At 37.7% G+C, this 17,109-nt stretch overlaps 1 protein-coding gene across 1 annotated transcript in view; it reads right to left on the bottom strand.

Moving 5' to 3' along the window:
- Window positions 1–15,694, bottom strand: part of LOC113500235 — a 33,107-nt gene extending 17,413 nt beyond the window's left edge. Inside the window, exons 1-4 of the mRNA XM_026880942.1 lie at window positions 14,966–15,694; window positions 10,557–10,757; window positions 10,055–10,214; window positions 2,922–3,135 (exon numbers count right to left, since the gene is read on the bottom strand). Coding sequence (XP_026736743.1) covers window positions 2,922–3,135; window positions 10,055–10,214; window positions 10,557–10,757; window positions 14,966–15,287 — 897 coding nt within the window. The 5' untranslated portion in view covers window positions 15,288–15,694. The remainder of the gene's footprint in view (window positions 1–2,921; window positions 3,136–10,054; window positions 10,215–10,556; window positions 10,758–14,965) is intronic.
- Between the last annotated feature and the right edge of the window lie 1,415 nt (window positions 15,695–17,109).

Below are 17,109 nucleotides of genomic sequence, written 5' to 3'. Positions count from 1 at the left end.
GCCGAGCGCGCGCCGCGCAGCCGCGCCAGGATCAGACCCTGTCTGGAAGTCTTGAGGAGTGAGCTTGGGTGGATACTCATCTGCCATACACCGATACAAAGACGCGGATGACGTAGCACGGCGGTTCAGGTTTAGTCAGTAAAAGTCTGACTCCACCCATTTCCTCGCCCGAGGTAGTTGGTGTCCATGAGGATTCCACCGCCTTACCAAAACAAAGTGTGGATACTCATCTGTACGAGCTTTTGAAGTAACTTCAATTGTCCTTTAAAGATTTTTATTTTGATTTCAAATTTTTGCCGCTGTGCCTTTTTTAGGAAGCTCTACTATCTTTGAAGTTGTTGTCATTTAAATTATGTATGTATTTTAGTTTAGCTGTTTGTGATAGTTTTCATCGATACCGTTTTCGTGTTAGATATGGATTTAGTTAAGTTAAGTTTAGTAATAACTCAATTTTGATTTTACTGTTAAATGTTAATATGCTTACTAAAGAACAGACGTCGAGATTATCGTGTTATTTTTTTTTCAACTATATAAACCCTTTTTTTCAGATAACCAGTTCAATGATTTTAGAAATAATCGATTTTTCACATTCCTGTTTTGAGTCGAAACTTCCAAAAAAACATTTCTACATAAAATTTATAATCCTCGTTCATCGTAAGTAAAACCGGAAATGTTTCAAATAACTATATAATTTGACGTGATGCGATCACAGCATCCGAAAACGTGTCATTATCATCACTCCAAAGCTGATCGTTACGTTATATATTTCAGGAATGTACACTGTTAAAACACCCGAGTACACACATACCTACATATACAGGTAGCTACATAAACACTATGTACAATATTAACAACATAATTGATTACTACGAAAACAAATCGAATTAAATCAAAAATTAATTCTAACACACTCTCATATGAAAATAATAATTAAAGATTAAAAGATTATGTACAATTAATCGCATGGAATTTAAGTTTTGATACCGCATTAAAAACTAAAAATAATTAATCACCCAATGAAGTTATTCAAACCATAGAAAATTAAATTAAAAATGAAATGAAAATCGTAAGAGATGAGCCCAAATATGTATCAGCCGATTTATTAAAGGAACAATTAATTACCGTGGAATAGCTTTTAATAACTTATAAACAACTCAGATTTGAAATTGATGAGTGATTTCAGATTAAAGACAAATAAAAAGAAAAAATATGAAACGACCAATGAAATAAAACATGAGTGTATTTTTTTAGGTAGAGATCAGTACAACAAATGTCACATAGCATTAGAGTTCATTCAAATGTATGTGAATGACATTTATTTTCGACAAGTGACGTGACTTTAACTTGTCAGTTCAATACATTTAAGTGATGCTTCAGCGATAGAGGAGACATGGAACTTGTCTTCTTTAGGAATGTAATCGATGAAATAGTACAGTATTGTATAGAATCGTGTAATATAAATATTTCGTGTGAATGAGTCAAGGATATTTCAAATAGTTGAACAGACAGCTGAAACTGAATAAGAAAGACTGATTCATAGAAAATCATAAAACAAAAAGAACCCAAAAAATCAAAATCCTAGTAAAAAACCCCAAAATCTCAATCCAAAAAATTGTGTAAAACAACCAAGAAATTTTGAAAAAAAACGGTGCATTTTAAAGTAACGATGTCAACGGAAATAACTGCCGAAATATAACAGACAATAAACAAGTAAAAAAACAAAAACAAGCAAAAATCTAAGAAAATGTCAACAAGCACCTGACATAGACAATACAAGATGGCGATTAGCGGGAAACTGTGACATGCCTAATGTATTGTGGTGTTCCAACAACAATGATTGTGTTTTTTTATAAGAGAGCACGCGACAACTTATTTATGCGGTATTGTTTAGGATAACATATGGTCTAGGAAACTATAAAATTCTATACTTAGGTAAAGAAATTCCATTGACCACCGACTATAACGTCCCAACCTCACAAAATTTTATCTCTTAGTACCGATTTTTTAATCATTAGTTAACTTCTATCTGAGGAATAATTATGGCCGTTTGACATATTTTCTATACAAAAGCTGTCAAAACGTCAAACATATTCGTCAGATAACTATTACGTAGCGATTGAAAAATCTGCCTTTAATAATATTAATATACAAGGCATTGATTAAGAAACCGATAAATCATCATATTATGTGTAAGATCGAATGAGCTTAGAAGGCTTAAATAAATATAGCCTAAAAATGAAATGTTTTTGTATCTTAAAATTGAAATATACTTATGTAAGGTGTTATAACTGAAGAAATGTAAAACAATATAGATATTAACATCATCCACGCATAGAAACTTATATAGAATAAATTAAATGTAAGTACTAAGTACGCTATGCATAAAATTATAGATACAATAGAATCTATTTGTATAATTTGTATGTGTGTGTCAGGCAATCCCGAGACCTCAACAAAAGTATTTATGAATCAGGAAATCAGAAAACAGACAAGGCTATACATTTCTATAGACTATTTTGAGACAAAAGCGAAGAATTACATCTAAAAGGACAATAGCTTATGATGACAGCAACGGACAGGTGCAAGCGATTAACAAGACAAGCAAATGTTGGAACAAACATTGTCCCAGTGAAATGTATGGCAAACATTGGCGGCGTGGAGAAGTGATTTTTTGAAGCGTTTTTTATTTACATTAAGCACCCTTTCCCGCAAATATTAATCACGACGAAGTTCAGCTAAACTCTAACAGTTTAACTAAGTATGAAATCAGTGTAATCGATTCCACTAAGCTTTGACCAACAATACCAGAACCAAACAGCTAAAATAAATTCAACTTAATAACTCTAATGCTAAGATTGTGATCTGTGAAGGTTATAATAATCCCAGTGATAATAAATTGTCGCGTCGATATTGAAATTAACCTGAAAAGTGGTGGCGTCGAGCACGCTGTAGTAGAAATTGGTGGACTCGATGACGTCAATGATGGGGACGACGACGGCGTGGGGCCTGTCCTTGATGGCTTGCAGCAGCGGCCGCAGCCAGTCCGGCTGGCTCTCGCAGTGCGAGTCCAGGAACACGATGACGTCACCGGCGGCGTAGCGGGCGCCCGCCAGCCGCGCGCGCGTCAACCCGACGCTGCACAAGCACAAGTCAATCCCATCGCTCGGGGGCAACACAGCCGAAACTTACAAGCTAACGGGACGATGAATAATATGTTTTTACACATAATGACCATTATTATGGAAACTTCAACCGTTGATTTCTTAATATTAGTTGAAAACTCTTTTACAGAAGGTAGCGTGTATATTTCAAACAAGAAACGCAAGAGTAGCTAACAATCAATTGATAACTGATAAATGATAAACATTCTGAGCTTATGACCTCTCAACTCAACCTAAAAAGACTGAAATCAAGGACATTTAAGGTTTAGGTCAACCTTTTAGCCAGACTAAAGAACTTATTCAAGAAGGATGCTTAGCGAAAGTCCTTTTCTCTCGAGCCCTTGCCCCATGCTGCCTTTTTCATCGCTTATTACTATTTCGACATCTAAAGGCAGATAAGCGAATAACAAATTCAGTTGAATTGATTTATCGAAGACAGTATTCACTGGAAATCAGTTATTTTATATGATAATGAGCCAACTAGATTACTATCTATATTTACTAAGTGCTGAAACGAATCTAATCTAGTAGGCGTTTATAAATTCGAGATTTCTCCTTAAAGTAAGCAGCTGAATAAATTTTTATTTAAAATATCTTACTACTCCTTTGATTTCATTTAGATATTAAAGACATTAAAACGTTGTTTCCCTAATCTATGAATTGAATTTCTTATCACGAACGATAAAAAACTACTTAACACAGATTTGTGTTTGTTGGAAATACAAAATCCATGATATCTAGGAAAACATCGAATTCTAAAATAAAATTAGGATCGTGGTAGAAGGTGTACCACAAGGCTCTTGCCTAGGACCAAGTTTTGAAATAACCTAATTGACCATTAGGCTGCCAAGTCAAAAGGTCGTAGCTTTAAGAGCTGGCAATAACTAATGTTTTCGAATTCATGTTTTTTGTTTCACAAAGCAATAATCCCTAAAAACGCTGGAAGAAATCTTCGTCACCTGCAGGAACCCAGCACGTCTGAGAATTTATCAAGGCAAAGCCACGTCATATGCCTACAGACAGTTTAAACTTATCAGGTAATACATCAACAATAAGAAAAGCAGAAGTCCTAGGACACATGGTATGGGAAAACAATTAACAATTGCATACAACTATAGGAAGAACGTCTAACAATAGTATGCCGACAAATAGTAATACACAGGACATACCCGCCATTGTTATATCACAACAACTACACGACTAGAAACATTCATCGAAATTTTAAACCATTAAACAATACTAGACACTGAATTAATATTATCATTGCAATTTGTGTTTTATTACGTATGTTATAGAACTCAATTTTGCAAGCTTTACTTCGAAGTATTAGAAGTGTCATTTGAGTTTACGCTCTATTTTTATGTGGTTAGAGCTTAATTTGCTACCTCTTCGTTAGCGCTACAGTTGTGTAGTTCAAAGGTACTGTTTTCTATGACTTCTATATCTGGGACGACGACGGCATCGCGTTTATCCTTGATACGCTGCAGGAGAGGCCGCAGCCAGTCCGGGAGGCCCTCGCAGTGCGTGTCCAGGAAGACGAGCGCGTCGCCCGTCGCGTTGCGGGCGCCGTGCAGGCGAGCCCGGATCAGACCCGTCCTGGTGTAGGACCATGTACTGTATACTGGTTTGTTGGTGGAGTGGTTAGTGAACTTGAGTGCTAGGTAACGGTTCCGTTGCCCACCCAGGACAAATTCTTGGATGATGTGCTTAAATGTTTTGAATGTAAATATGTAATTTAACTAAATATGTAATGAAACCAGTGCCTTATTAACCATAAGTGACTTTAGGCCAGTGCTCACTATTAGCAGGGGCCTAGCAATCCGGATAAAAAAAACGGGATTGTGTGGTTTTATGAAACCACGGAATCCTGAATGAAACTTCTATAAATTTGTAAAGTCTAGTTACTTAGATGCAAATAAATATAATTAATAATACACTAATATCTTACGTATTTATCAAATAGTATCCAAGTATGTAGTTTCCAACGATTAATGTTTTCGACAATGCAAGTGTGGCACAAGAAACTATATGTCGAAATACGACTCCTTTCGAACAACGGATAACAGTACTGTATGTGACATGTAGAAGATTTCGACTTATCAAACGGATTCGACTTCGTAACCACTACAGAAAGAACGAAAAAGATACACTTATTGAGTGATAAAACAAGCAAGCGATAAATATGCAGATCGCACGACAGCTACTGACTGAGTTTTTATCTTTCAGCTGTTGAAAAAACAACTTTATATTAAGATCTAATCAAGGAGTACCTCAGGGTGATTATATTAGTCCTTTAAAGAACCAAAAATTTGTAATACCGTCAAAGACAACAATTATTTAAAATCCCATAAAATAAAATAAATTTTAAATACAGATGCGGCACGAGATAACTTATTCTCAGAGACCCGTATTCTGGAACAACATTTATTAAAAAGTCGTACTCAAATGTCACGCTGGCTCATCCTCACTTTAAAATGTTATTTTTAAATACGAAAGTAAGTATCAAAGAATAACATAAAGAGCAATACAGATAAATATTAGGTCACATATTATAACAGAATGGCTAACTAACAGACAAACACACGTGTGACTGTAATCTAACGGCGAGTGCTGAACAGAGACGGTCAGGTTACAACTCAAAGTAATTAACATTATGAATTCAGATATTTAACAAAATTAGTCATCAGTTACAAAAGAACGTGCTCGGGCTGTGGCGATCATACGAGACACACACACACACATACAACCTTACATAACCGATGACGAGGCACAGCGTGAGACACGTTCGCCTCGAAATACGAGAAGTTGTTGTTCTTGAGGACGTCTATGACCGGCACCACGACTCTCGTGCGGTTCTCCTTGATGCGCTGCAGCAGCGGCCGCAGCCAGTCCACCGAGCACTCGCAGTGAGAGTCCAGGACCACCAGGACGTCGCTCGACGCCTGGCGTGCGCCCGCCATTCGCGCGCGGATTAGCCCCACTCTACAGCCAGACACGAGATAGGTTACATGTCAAAGTTGGTTACTTCAATATGTAACCTATTTTGTGTCTGTTGATCGAATGCTTCCAAAACCCTGGCTTACCAACGCATTCACTATTACGAAATTAGAGCTACATATATACCCCGCAGACTTACTTGAGAAAAAGATAGGCAAAATGTGTGCCTCTCCGATTAACAGCTGAACAGACTTCGTCTATCCCAATTGGCTGGCTTGCTACACATGTGCTCGTAGAGTGCACAAGAGTAGCAAAACTACCGGACAACAGTTCTAGCAAACGTCTGCGATTATGGCGGGAGCTTGGAAGGTTTGACCGAAGGCTGGACTGAAAAATCTAACTAAATAATTTTAACAGTTATTTAGTCAGATTTTTCAACTTACCTCGCTTAGACAATGATCACCGATGGTTTTTAAAATACAATACTTACGAAGTAAAATTCACACGAAAGGCGAATTATAAATGCCGAAGACTTACATCCTTAGATAAAAACAGCAAACAGACGAGAATCAGACTGAGGATGAACGCTGAAGAGTTTAGGCTAAAGCGAATCACTTTTGATAATTATAATGACACTGACGTAGAACAAGCTGACCATTTCATGCATACGACGATACTTATAGAGTTTAGTGTAATAATTCTTATACATAATATACTAATGATAATGATGCGTTGGACACTGTTGAGTGGACCGCAAATATATGCAATCACGAATTAAAAGTGTATTAGGTGTGAATGTTTCTTGAATAATGCGACAGTATTTTTTGACGCGAATCTTTACGTGTTTGACAAGGAGATGACGTTTCAACACTACAAGAAAATAACAACATTAATGTTACAAATTAAGATTCAAAATCCAAGAACTACTTATCAAAATACTCACTCTACATCCAGATACTTAGCTACTTAACACGAACTAATAACAATCCCTCTGAAACACAAAATACTGAACAAATTCAATACTCTAACTCTATATCCACTGCGTTTTATCTATGGTATTAGTTAAGTTTATTTTTATGGACAACCGCAATGTACTCTACAGGACGTTAGATCCTCGGAGAGTTTAATCTCTTGGTACGGGGCAAAGAGGACGAAAAGCACAGTGATGAAGTCATAAAAATAAAGAAATAATTTCGATCAAAAATTTTACAGTTCCCAATTTTTCACACCCAAAACTAACTAAACTTTTTCCCAAACAACGTCTAGCATTCTAAAGCAGGACTTGGTTGAAAATTTGGACAAAAAACCAATAAACGATACAACCAGGTAATAAAATGATCGTATCTGGACGTTTTCGAGCAAAACCATTTCTATTCAAGATTGAGACTTCATCACCGCATCCCCTCACCCTTTTACCAAGCCTTCCTCAATCACCTCAAACTCTACAGGGTCTCCGGGCTGGTACAAGAAATCCTCCTTCTCTATAACGTCTATGAGGGGGGTGACCACAGCCGAGCGGCTCTCCTTGATGCGGTGCAGCAGCGGCCGGAGCCAGTCCACCAGCGCCTCGCAGTGGGAGTCCAGGAAGACGAGGACGTCGGCAGCGGCCACCAGGCTGCCCGCCATCCTGGCCTGGGTCAGACCTACCCTGCGAGCAGCAGGACTGTCTTAGTGGATGATGTGACTCGAGGGCTCAGCTATAAAGTCGTGACTCGTGATGTTAGGTGACATTTCGTGGAGCCTACTTCTCATTTGGAGCGAGTGGAGCCAAGGAATTTTGGACCACAAAGTGGTTGTCGATGTTGAGACGGCAAAAAAATGATAAATTCTCTATTGTACCAGATTTTAACTGAAAGGTGTGACGGATTTTCAAATTATTGTCATTTGACTAGAAAAAGGCCCGAAGATCGAAGTCCAAAGTTCTGAAGTATCAAACATAAAAAGACGAAATGAGAATTTTCTCCTTTTTGAAGTCGTTTGAAAATAATATCAAAATCATAAATAAAATACCAATGTATTTACTGACGGATAACTTAAGTGACACTTCTTCTATCACTTGAAGACAAAATAAACTTCACATTACCTAAAACACCACATAAGTTAAATAACGAACTGAGAGTCAAAATAATTAAAAATACAATTTAATTCTTACAGATCACATCTGATAACGAAAGAAGAAAGCCAAGTCAAAGTCAACCTTAGCTCCAATGTCGTAACAATAGTAATATCGATAAGACGATTGTATTTTTCTGTTTATAGGCGGTTGTAAACGTAAGCGTCCGAGTTTATACAACAAACTCGCGAGGCGTGGAGCTGACCGCCGCTAGAACAGACACGGTCCGCTGAGCGTGGTACGCTACTCAAGAAATAGATCGATGTTGTGTCGCTTCTAGATCAAAAGTATTATACCTTGGGTAATTCTTTTACATCTCTTAGCAGCTCGTGATGTAATTGCCACCTCTTAAAGTAATATTATCACAGCAGTGAAAGAGAGATGTCGCTTTACATTAGTAGTGCGCTGTCTTTCTCACACAAATGCTATAATATAACTTCAAAACAGCGACAATCCTCTGATCATCTATACACATAAGGGACTGCTTCGTACTTCAAATACAAAAGCTAACGCAAACAGACAGACACACATCACAAGACGATTAAAACGATTTTGACTCCTGGAAATGTGTAGACAAATTGGAACATTAAAACCAAATAATTATCGCTTAGCATATACCAACGCAGAGACTACAAAAAAGTCGCATCAAGGTTGTATAATTTATATCCATATTTTTTGCTTACATATCTTGTTGCTCTACATACCGAATAGGAAGATCTCAAAGCGGGTTCCTAAGAAAAATATTAAGTGACCTTTTTTCTTCAATATATGGTATTAAAACATATCCTCATAATGCCGTTGTCCTACTACCACCACTTAAAGTAAGATTGTTGCAATTGTGAAAGAGAGACGTCACTATACACAGCTTCTCGCTTTGTGGTGGTAGACCTGTTCCATATGAAGCTTGGTGAGGATCACTTCGACTTCCACCTCAAAGAGTATGCAATGCTTTACTTGAAGACACAAATTCCGTATAGCTATAGAGCATCACTTCCTCACTTCTGACTTTCTTAAGTGAGTTTTTATTTACCCGTTCCATCTGGTCAACGATTAAATTGGAACGGAGAAGCGATCCAGAGGTTAACTTCTTGTAAATCTGGTAATCTTACTTCACAGCAGAAAGAAGTCCAGTAACATAATTATCGGAGTAGGTAAAAATGGGAAATCGAAAATTTGCCAACTATAGGTAAGACCATGATTTGAAAACGTACTTAGTAGAATTCGAAGATATACTGGGGATTCAATTTCACCACAGCAAAAATAAGAGTTATTACTCTTTACATGGACAATACGTTTGCTTGAAAGCATATAAATATTTTTTGACTCATCTAAAAGATGCTTGGCAAAATGTCGATATCCTTTTACTGCAATCACCACCAGAGTTCGTAGACAAGTTATATTTTAACAAGCATTGTCGCTGATCAGATCGCTCAAATGTACAAGACAGCCATTTTTTATGACAAGTGACGTGACTTCAAAGAGTCACTTCAATATAATAGGGTATTTGACAAAAAACCTATTGATTCCGTCAGATAGATTTTCAAAGATATATTTTCATTTTATGACGTCATTAAACATTAAAGAAGATAGTGAGAAGTGGGGGCTAGAAACGTCAATTGCTGTAATTGCTTGTAAATAGCGTACTGGTGAGAGACCTCACACGAGATTCTAAATCACTGTATCCCCTGCATTTCTTTACAAGATAAAAGAAAAAATACGTATCTAATACTTTTGGAAACAGATCGACATCTCTGCCCGTCAAATACCCTATTGAGCGATGCGTTTACCGTCATTGCTCTAAGCAACTTGTCGTCCGGCCCCTGGAGTGGTGCGCAGGTCTTACCGGTCCGGCAGGCGCAGTATCCGGATGAGGTCTGGCGGCAGGCGCGTGCGCACGTAGTGACTCAGCTTGCCCTTCAGCTCCGGCAGCGTGGAGTTGTCGTCAACCAGGATGATCTCCTTCAAGTATACGAAGGGAGAGTTCGGGTCCTGGCCGGGGTAGCCTGGGGAACGAGGGTGATTGTTAATCTTAAAGTATGGAAACCTACATTGTCTGCACTTTAAAAGAGGAGAGATGACCCATGAGTTGGTTTCGACTTTTCTTCTCAGGGTACCCAGTTATTAAATGTCGAATCAATCGAATCATGTACGGAACAAGGTTGAAAATTGCTTGCGTATTGACAGCAAGTACCACAGTACATATTTTACTATTTCAGTAAAACTACTCACATTAAATAGTAAAATACTCAAGAATATTATTTTATTTATCTCATGTCTCAACCAAATAAATATATCTTGTATTCAATTAACAACCTTACCACTCATAGTATAAGATCCAAACTCACCTGTCCCCATATCCCTGCCGGTCTGCCGGTCCACGAAGTTGGCATTCTGGAACCAGGGGTTGCTCCTCCTGGCGCTGTTCACGACGCTCCAAATGGTCCTTACGACCACGGAATAAGGCTCATTATGGAATATCAGGATGACGGAGGCGGAGGGCAGCTCGGAGTCGTATATGACTCGCTTGCACGCTGGGTTGCGGAAGTCTGGAGACAAAACGGTGTATTATTAATATAATTAGCCTGATGGTCTAGTAGTTAGCGGCCCTGACTGCTATACCGGAGGTCTTGGGTTCGATTTTTATCTAGGGCATATGTTTGTGTGCCAAGCACGATCGTTTGTTATGCGTCTAGGTGAGATTTATCTATATTATATGTTTCTTTACTCAAATACATATTTGACTTTAAACGGAGGAAGACTTTAAGTCTACAATAATGAAACTTCATCCTAGGAAACGTTTTATGGTATTGAATAGATGTCTTAGCAAAAAATTGGAAATCACATATTATTTCTGGATCCAAATATCTTTGTTTGCAATTTTAACTTAATTTATTTAACTTCTTATCATATCATTGATATACAATCTGACCTCCGAGTTTTAGCCACGTCAGATGTCTACGGGAGGTTTAAACTTGCTGATAAAGATTTTTTTAGGGGTGTGTTAGTCCTTAAAAAAATCTTAAGTATGCTAGCTTCCACACGATGTTTTAAACCGACAACCCTTTGCAATAACAACACAAATTCAAAAAGATATTAACGCGTTCCAAGATTCGAACCTACATCACTTAACATGGCAGTGCACCGTTGATACAACTCGACTCTAACCATTTCATCCTGTTGTAAAACAGAGTTACCTCTTACAGTACTTAACATTGTTATGATTTACTTATTGACAGTTAGTACTTGAGCTTGGACCTAGTATCTAATGTCTAGAGAGAGAACTGACACTACAACACCGGTGTCCGGTGGCGTGGGAAGCAGCAGGCATCGGCACTACACACGACATGGACAGCCTACATTATTAAACATAAGATAATTATAAATTAAGTTATTAAAAGCACTTATAAAGCAGTGTTAGCCGAGTGGTTGAGGTAATCACGTCAAACCTTGTGAGCAATGTTGCAAGGTTTCGATCGCGGAGTAGGACAAGCGTTTGTGTGATCCACGAATGCTTGTGCTGGGTCTGGGTGTCTTTGTGCATGTGACTTGAATGTTTGAGAAACCTCCCGCGATACAAGGATTAAATTCGTTAATGCGGGAGCCGCGCTTCTTAAATAAAAAAAATATATTTCTTTTGTCGATTTGTATGCGCGAGGACGAAGCGCAGGTTCGATCCCAACGCAGGCAAAATGTCAATGAGACTCTTTCAAAGTTACTACTACTATCTAGATTAACTATACTAAGCCACCCCTGGCATGAAAGAAAAATACGTAGGAAAAAACAGGATTCCAAACATTGTAATCTGATACCCGCATTGAGCCGTTTGATCAAATGCTCAAACCTTCCCTATACGGGAAGAGGAAACACGACTGTTGAGCAAGAACCGTGATAGTGGTAACAACTGACAGTTGAAGAGAGTTGACAGATGTTGTTAATAATAATAAAACTAAGCAACAGTTTACAGGGTCATTATTTAGTCAAATATAGAATAACATTTTTGTTATTGCTGTTATTAAGGAGAATCGCTTAGCAACCATTAATAATAAAACAAGACGTCCACAGGGCAGAGAGAGGTGGTTACCTGACCTGCTTCAAATATTAATCATTCATTAAAAAAAACAACGATATCGCGCAATACCGGTCACAAATAATATAGCACAGGTAAACGTTCTCGGGAAGATTTCTCAAATATTTGTATAACTTTAGTATCGTGGCAGAGGTCAAAAGGTAGCGAATATTATGTTCACCGTTTTTTAATATTATACCACTTAAATATAGACTTTCCTATGACACACAATAAGGAAATCTCCACAGCATCCTATGAGTGAGAGGACACGGCGCATCAAACTCCAAACCAAGCCGTCTTTCCAATTAAAATAGTCTTTGAGATTGGTCGACTGTGTAACTAAAGAGTCTACTGTAACTATACTTCATTAATGATTAAATACTTTAATTAATTATTTATGAAGTAACGGTGCTCGTGTGGACGCAGACGGTTGGCGAATATATTCCCATCGTTAGATTCCCTAGTGAGGGTTAACACGCTACCTAGTTTATTACCATGGCGGCAAAATAATCGAAAATACATAATCTGTGTAAAATTGGCACTCATTTTTGAAGGGGATACTTGGGTACGGGACTTAGGAATTCGTTATCAAGTTCTAGATGATAATGATATAACAAAGATTTCGGTTGGAATCTGGATGACACTGGCTGTACTGGCACACACAGAGATGAATGCGGCAAGTGCTGTGGAAGCTTTGAAGCCGCGTTTAGATACCTTAGTTTTAATCACCCTTCACCAAATACAATTCAAGTCAAAAGCCTTTCATTAAAATCAGGCTACGAAGCAGCACTTCTTGAGACAAAATTAGACTGAATAGCGATATGTATTGCCCACACTACGCTCAATCAGTGGAGAAGACAAGCAGCATCAAACCCCACAGGCATACCGCATACATAACGATCACTTTTAAATATTATTTGCTGTGTTTTGCATTTTTGCGTGTATTCACTTCTGCCTAAATGAAAAGTACGAATGATGATTAATAGATCAACAAGACAATATAACATAAATTTAGTACGGAAGGGTCACACCTGTGACATTGTCCCATGTCTTGCATCCATCATGGAACAACTGCGCAAAGAGACGCGCCGGGTCGCCACGCTATAACAGCGAGCACACACATACACACTGTTTACATTATTATTTCGTGTATTACCTAATTAATGCATAACAATTGTAATTTAGAAAAGTAGGCGTTAAGTTTTAAGTGGAATTCATGACATCATCGGAAAGTAACGCGGTTTGCGTCTATGGTGTAAGAACTAGTAGTCTATAAGGGCAAAGCGAGATAGCGCAATACACTTGTACCACTATAAGGCTCTCTCTCTTACTCTAAAAGCTCACAAGTGGGTGAACAACTTCAAAGTTACTGCATCAAAGTTAAATAATAGGCTATAATATGTTATAGGAATATAGTTTCTTATGATATTTGTATTGATATTGATAATTGTTATGATAGCAAACAATATCTAGTTGAAAAGGGAAAGGCAATTAGGCTTTGTGCATAATAATAACTGTTATTTAGAAAGTCATGGTCAATACTCTAATTATGTTAGGTTGATTACCTAACTGACATGTATGCTACAGCTATGACAGACATAATTAAACTAACATTAATGTCAAAGTAACTTTGACAACATCAAGGGATGAATAAAGATCACACATTGAAATTTCCTTCAACAGAATGATTGAAACACAGTTTTGAACAACATATACACACAATCTTCATTAAAATTGTTAATTATCTTTCAATAATTTTGGTAGTAAGTCTTCTTTACTTGGCAAAAGATTGCATGATTATATTAATCAGCTCTCCGGAAGTAAAGGCTATCAGTCAACGATTGAGTTATTGAATAACTGTTACAAGTGCGGCCTATAAATGTACACTAGGTCCTTTCTCTGCATCAACTGATAGGAAAAGTGTGAACATTTGATTTCCTGCGTCTTTATCAACTTGTTACAGGGTATAACGCTGTTTGACACGCTGATTAAATCTTATTATGCTGATAATGGTTATTGCTCTATATGTGTACGGTTTCACATTCAACAATGTTATTTAATAGCCGCTGCTTAATAGCTGGCGAAATATGTAAGTTATATTGACGATGGGAACCACTCAAATTCGATATATTGAAAATGGATTTTATAACAAAAACATAGTGTCCTAGTTCTTATTATAAATTATAATAAAAATATATTTAACATAAATTGTACTGTCTATATAGTTTCTTTTTAATTGTATTTACTTTATTAAATGTTTAAAAAGAGGTTTTAAGTTACGCTCAGTAATAAAATGTCAAGGGTTCAAGGGACATTCTAAACCTTCTAATTGTTTAATACTTTTCTAATAATCACAAAGGAAACTAAAGTAAAAGTTAATTTAGTTATAAAGTTATGTTTTATGTGTGATTAACTAATGGATATCTTGATAGCAACTAGTGCAGTGCATCACATGATTACAGACGGAGCTGCACAGATATAGAGCGTGTCCCGATACATTATTAGCAGCACGTCAGATCGCCGGCACCGAGACTTTCACTGCTGTATTAACTCCAGATAACATTTGCATAATTTATGTATTATCTTAGAAAAATATTATCAGTCTTTTAAATTATTATTTACTGAAGAATTATCTATATTTTTCGTGTAGGTATTAAGTTATAATTCAATGTTTTTAATTTCATTTACCTTTCAAAGTCCTGTTGTACGGTATTCTGTCACTGAGGTACACATTAATCGCCAGCTTCTTCTCGGACTCCTCACCGAGCTTCTTTTCCTCTCCTATGAGGTGCGCTGCGGCTCCACCTTCTCCGAGACCGGGGATGATGCGAGCCTCATCCTCTAATATCTCCCTCTCGTACTCTGCTTCCAAGGGGTCGGAGTACGCGGCTCGCGCATTCCTCTTGCCCCCTCGCCACTGCTCGAATAAAGCTAGGATAGTCACCACCAGCACAACCAACACGAGAACTTTGGCCGCTTGGTAGCACTTTCGCACCGGAAAATACACCATTATCGATAAACAATGCGACACCGCGCCGCGCCGCTTTCGGCGACCGACTGATTTTGACGTTTCGCTTCAACCATGTTTGTTTACAGTTTGACTTTTTAAAACAGGAAAGGCAACAGTAAACACCTTATTCAGCCTAATCTGGATCGGAAACTGTTTAGATTTTATTTCAGATCGATATTTTTCGATTTTTGCGGAAACATACCGCGGTTTTATGACCGCTAGGTATTTGAATGTTTTCTGGTAATTATCAAAGTCTATGTCCGTTAAATTGAATTGTGTATGATTCAAGCCAACACATTTTTCTTTGCTTTTCTAGATGTTGAGTCACGGTATACTTTAAATTGAATAGTGTAATCTGGGCCTGGGCCGCTAATCCCACAAACATACGAAAGTTTTGTTTTGTTTGATTATTATCCAATCATATTACTGACATAGGGTAATTTTTAGAAGAAAAGGTTTAGATTTAAATAAAACAGCGAAAGCATTGATTCGGGCAGATAACTTCATATTAGCGAGAAATCGTAACCATAGCAACAGTCAGAATGCTGATCGTTAATCTACAAGATCCGGTCAAGTGTGAATCAGACTCGCAACACTGAAAGTTCTGTATGAATAAACCAAAAGGAAAACAAATCATAACCACAAGTGACAGTTACAACTTCTACTATTATTTTTAATATTTTCTGCTAGTGTCAATAGCAGCACATTATCTGTATAAATTTCAACTATCCAGCTATCACGGTTCTCGAGATGCAGCCTTTTATCCGAATGGATCATTTATCAAATGTCTCCTTGCTTTGTGTTGAGTCAGGCAGTGTCAGGCTTCTACTATCACCCACCCATGTTCCTTCCTTTGTCCTTCGTGTACTGGGACAGAAGAACAGCGTGCTGCTGGGGAGCTTGTTGCGCCGTTTCTTCTCTCACATCTAAAGCACTTAGGAAGCGGTGAAGGGTGGGCAAAACTTGACGCTGTTCAATGTAATCTGACCTTCAAAAAGTGCTATTTAGTAGCCTAATTTGAATAAATGACTTTTGATTTTTGATTTGGACCACGGTTACTCTTTCTGACAATCCCGCTGCACCGCCAGGCATCAGCACTAATGGGCTCTTCAGTACTTGCTTATATTTTTACTCTTTCTCTCTCTCTCTCTCTCCAAAGTAACAAAACAAATTCAGTTGATAAAAGTTTATTAGTAATTACATTGTTATTGCACATTATAGAAGCGAACATAATCGATTGTTGGAATGTCTGCGATCACTGAACTTACAATAAATACAACACAAGCAGCATACAGCGGCACTACTGAGCTTCGGACGGGTGTGGGAGCAAGACAGCGCTCTATACGTGTAGAGCGCTTTCTCGCTCGCACAGTGACAACATTCCTGTACTAAGAGCTCGGTAGGTGCGCTGGTCCAATCATAAAACAAATATTATATTAACATCATACAAAATGGCTAGGGGTGTCAGGCGTTTCGAATTAGTGAGGTTAAGCGAAACATGACAAGGCTATGATTTGGATTTGTTGCTGTTCTTGAAAAATTCTCACCTATAGCGAGGAAATTACTTCTGAAACGGATATAGCTGTGGTTTTGAAGTTGTTCTAATGTAATGCGGTTATCAATTCTGTCCTGAAATGGCACTAAAATCGAAAGAGTGGCGATTTAGTGTTCTCAGCATCACTGGCTACCGATCAAGTGTAGTTCTAAATAGTGTCACTGCACGAATTGGCGCTGGCGTCGGGCACCAGTCAACTTGATGTATTGTAACACTATCATCTCCTCTACCACATTTTAAGCAAATAAAGATATTTAATTTGATTTT

This window comes from Trichoplusia ni, chromosome 13 (assembly GCF_003590095.1).
Source record: "Trichoplusia ni isolate ovarian cell line Hi5 chromosome 13, tn1, whole genome shotgun sequence".
In the NCBI taxonomy this organism is placed as follows: Eukaryota; Metazoa; Arthropoda; class Insecta; order Lepidoptera; family Noctuidae; genus Trichoplusia; species Trichoplusia ni.
This window is presented reverse-complemented; position numbering and strand designations above follow the sequence as displayed.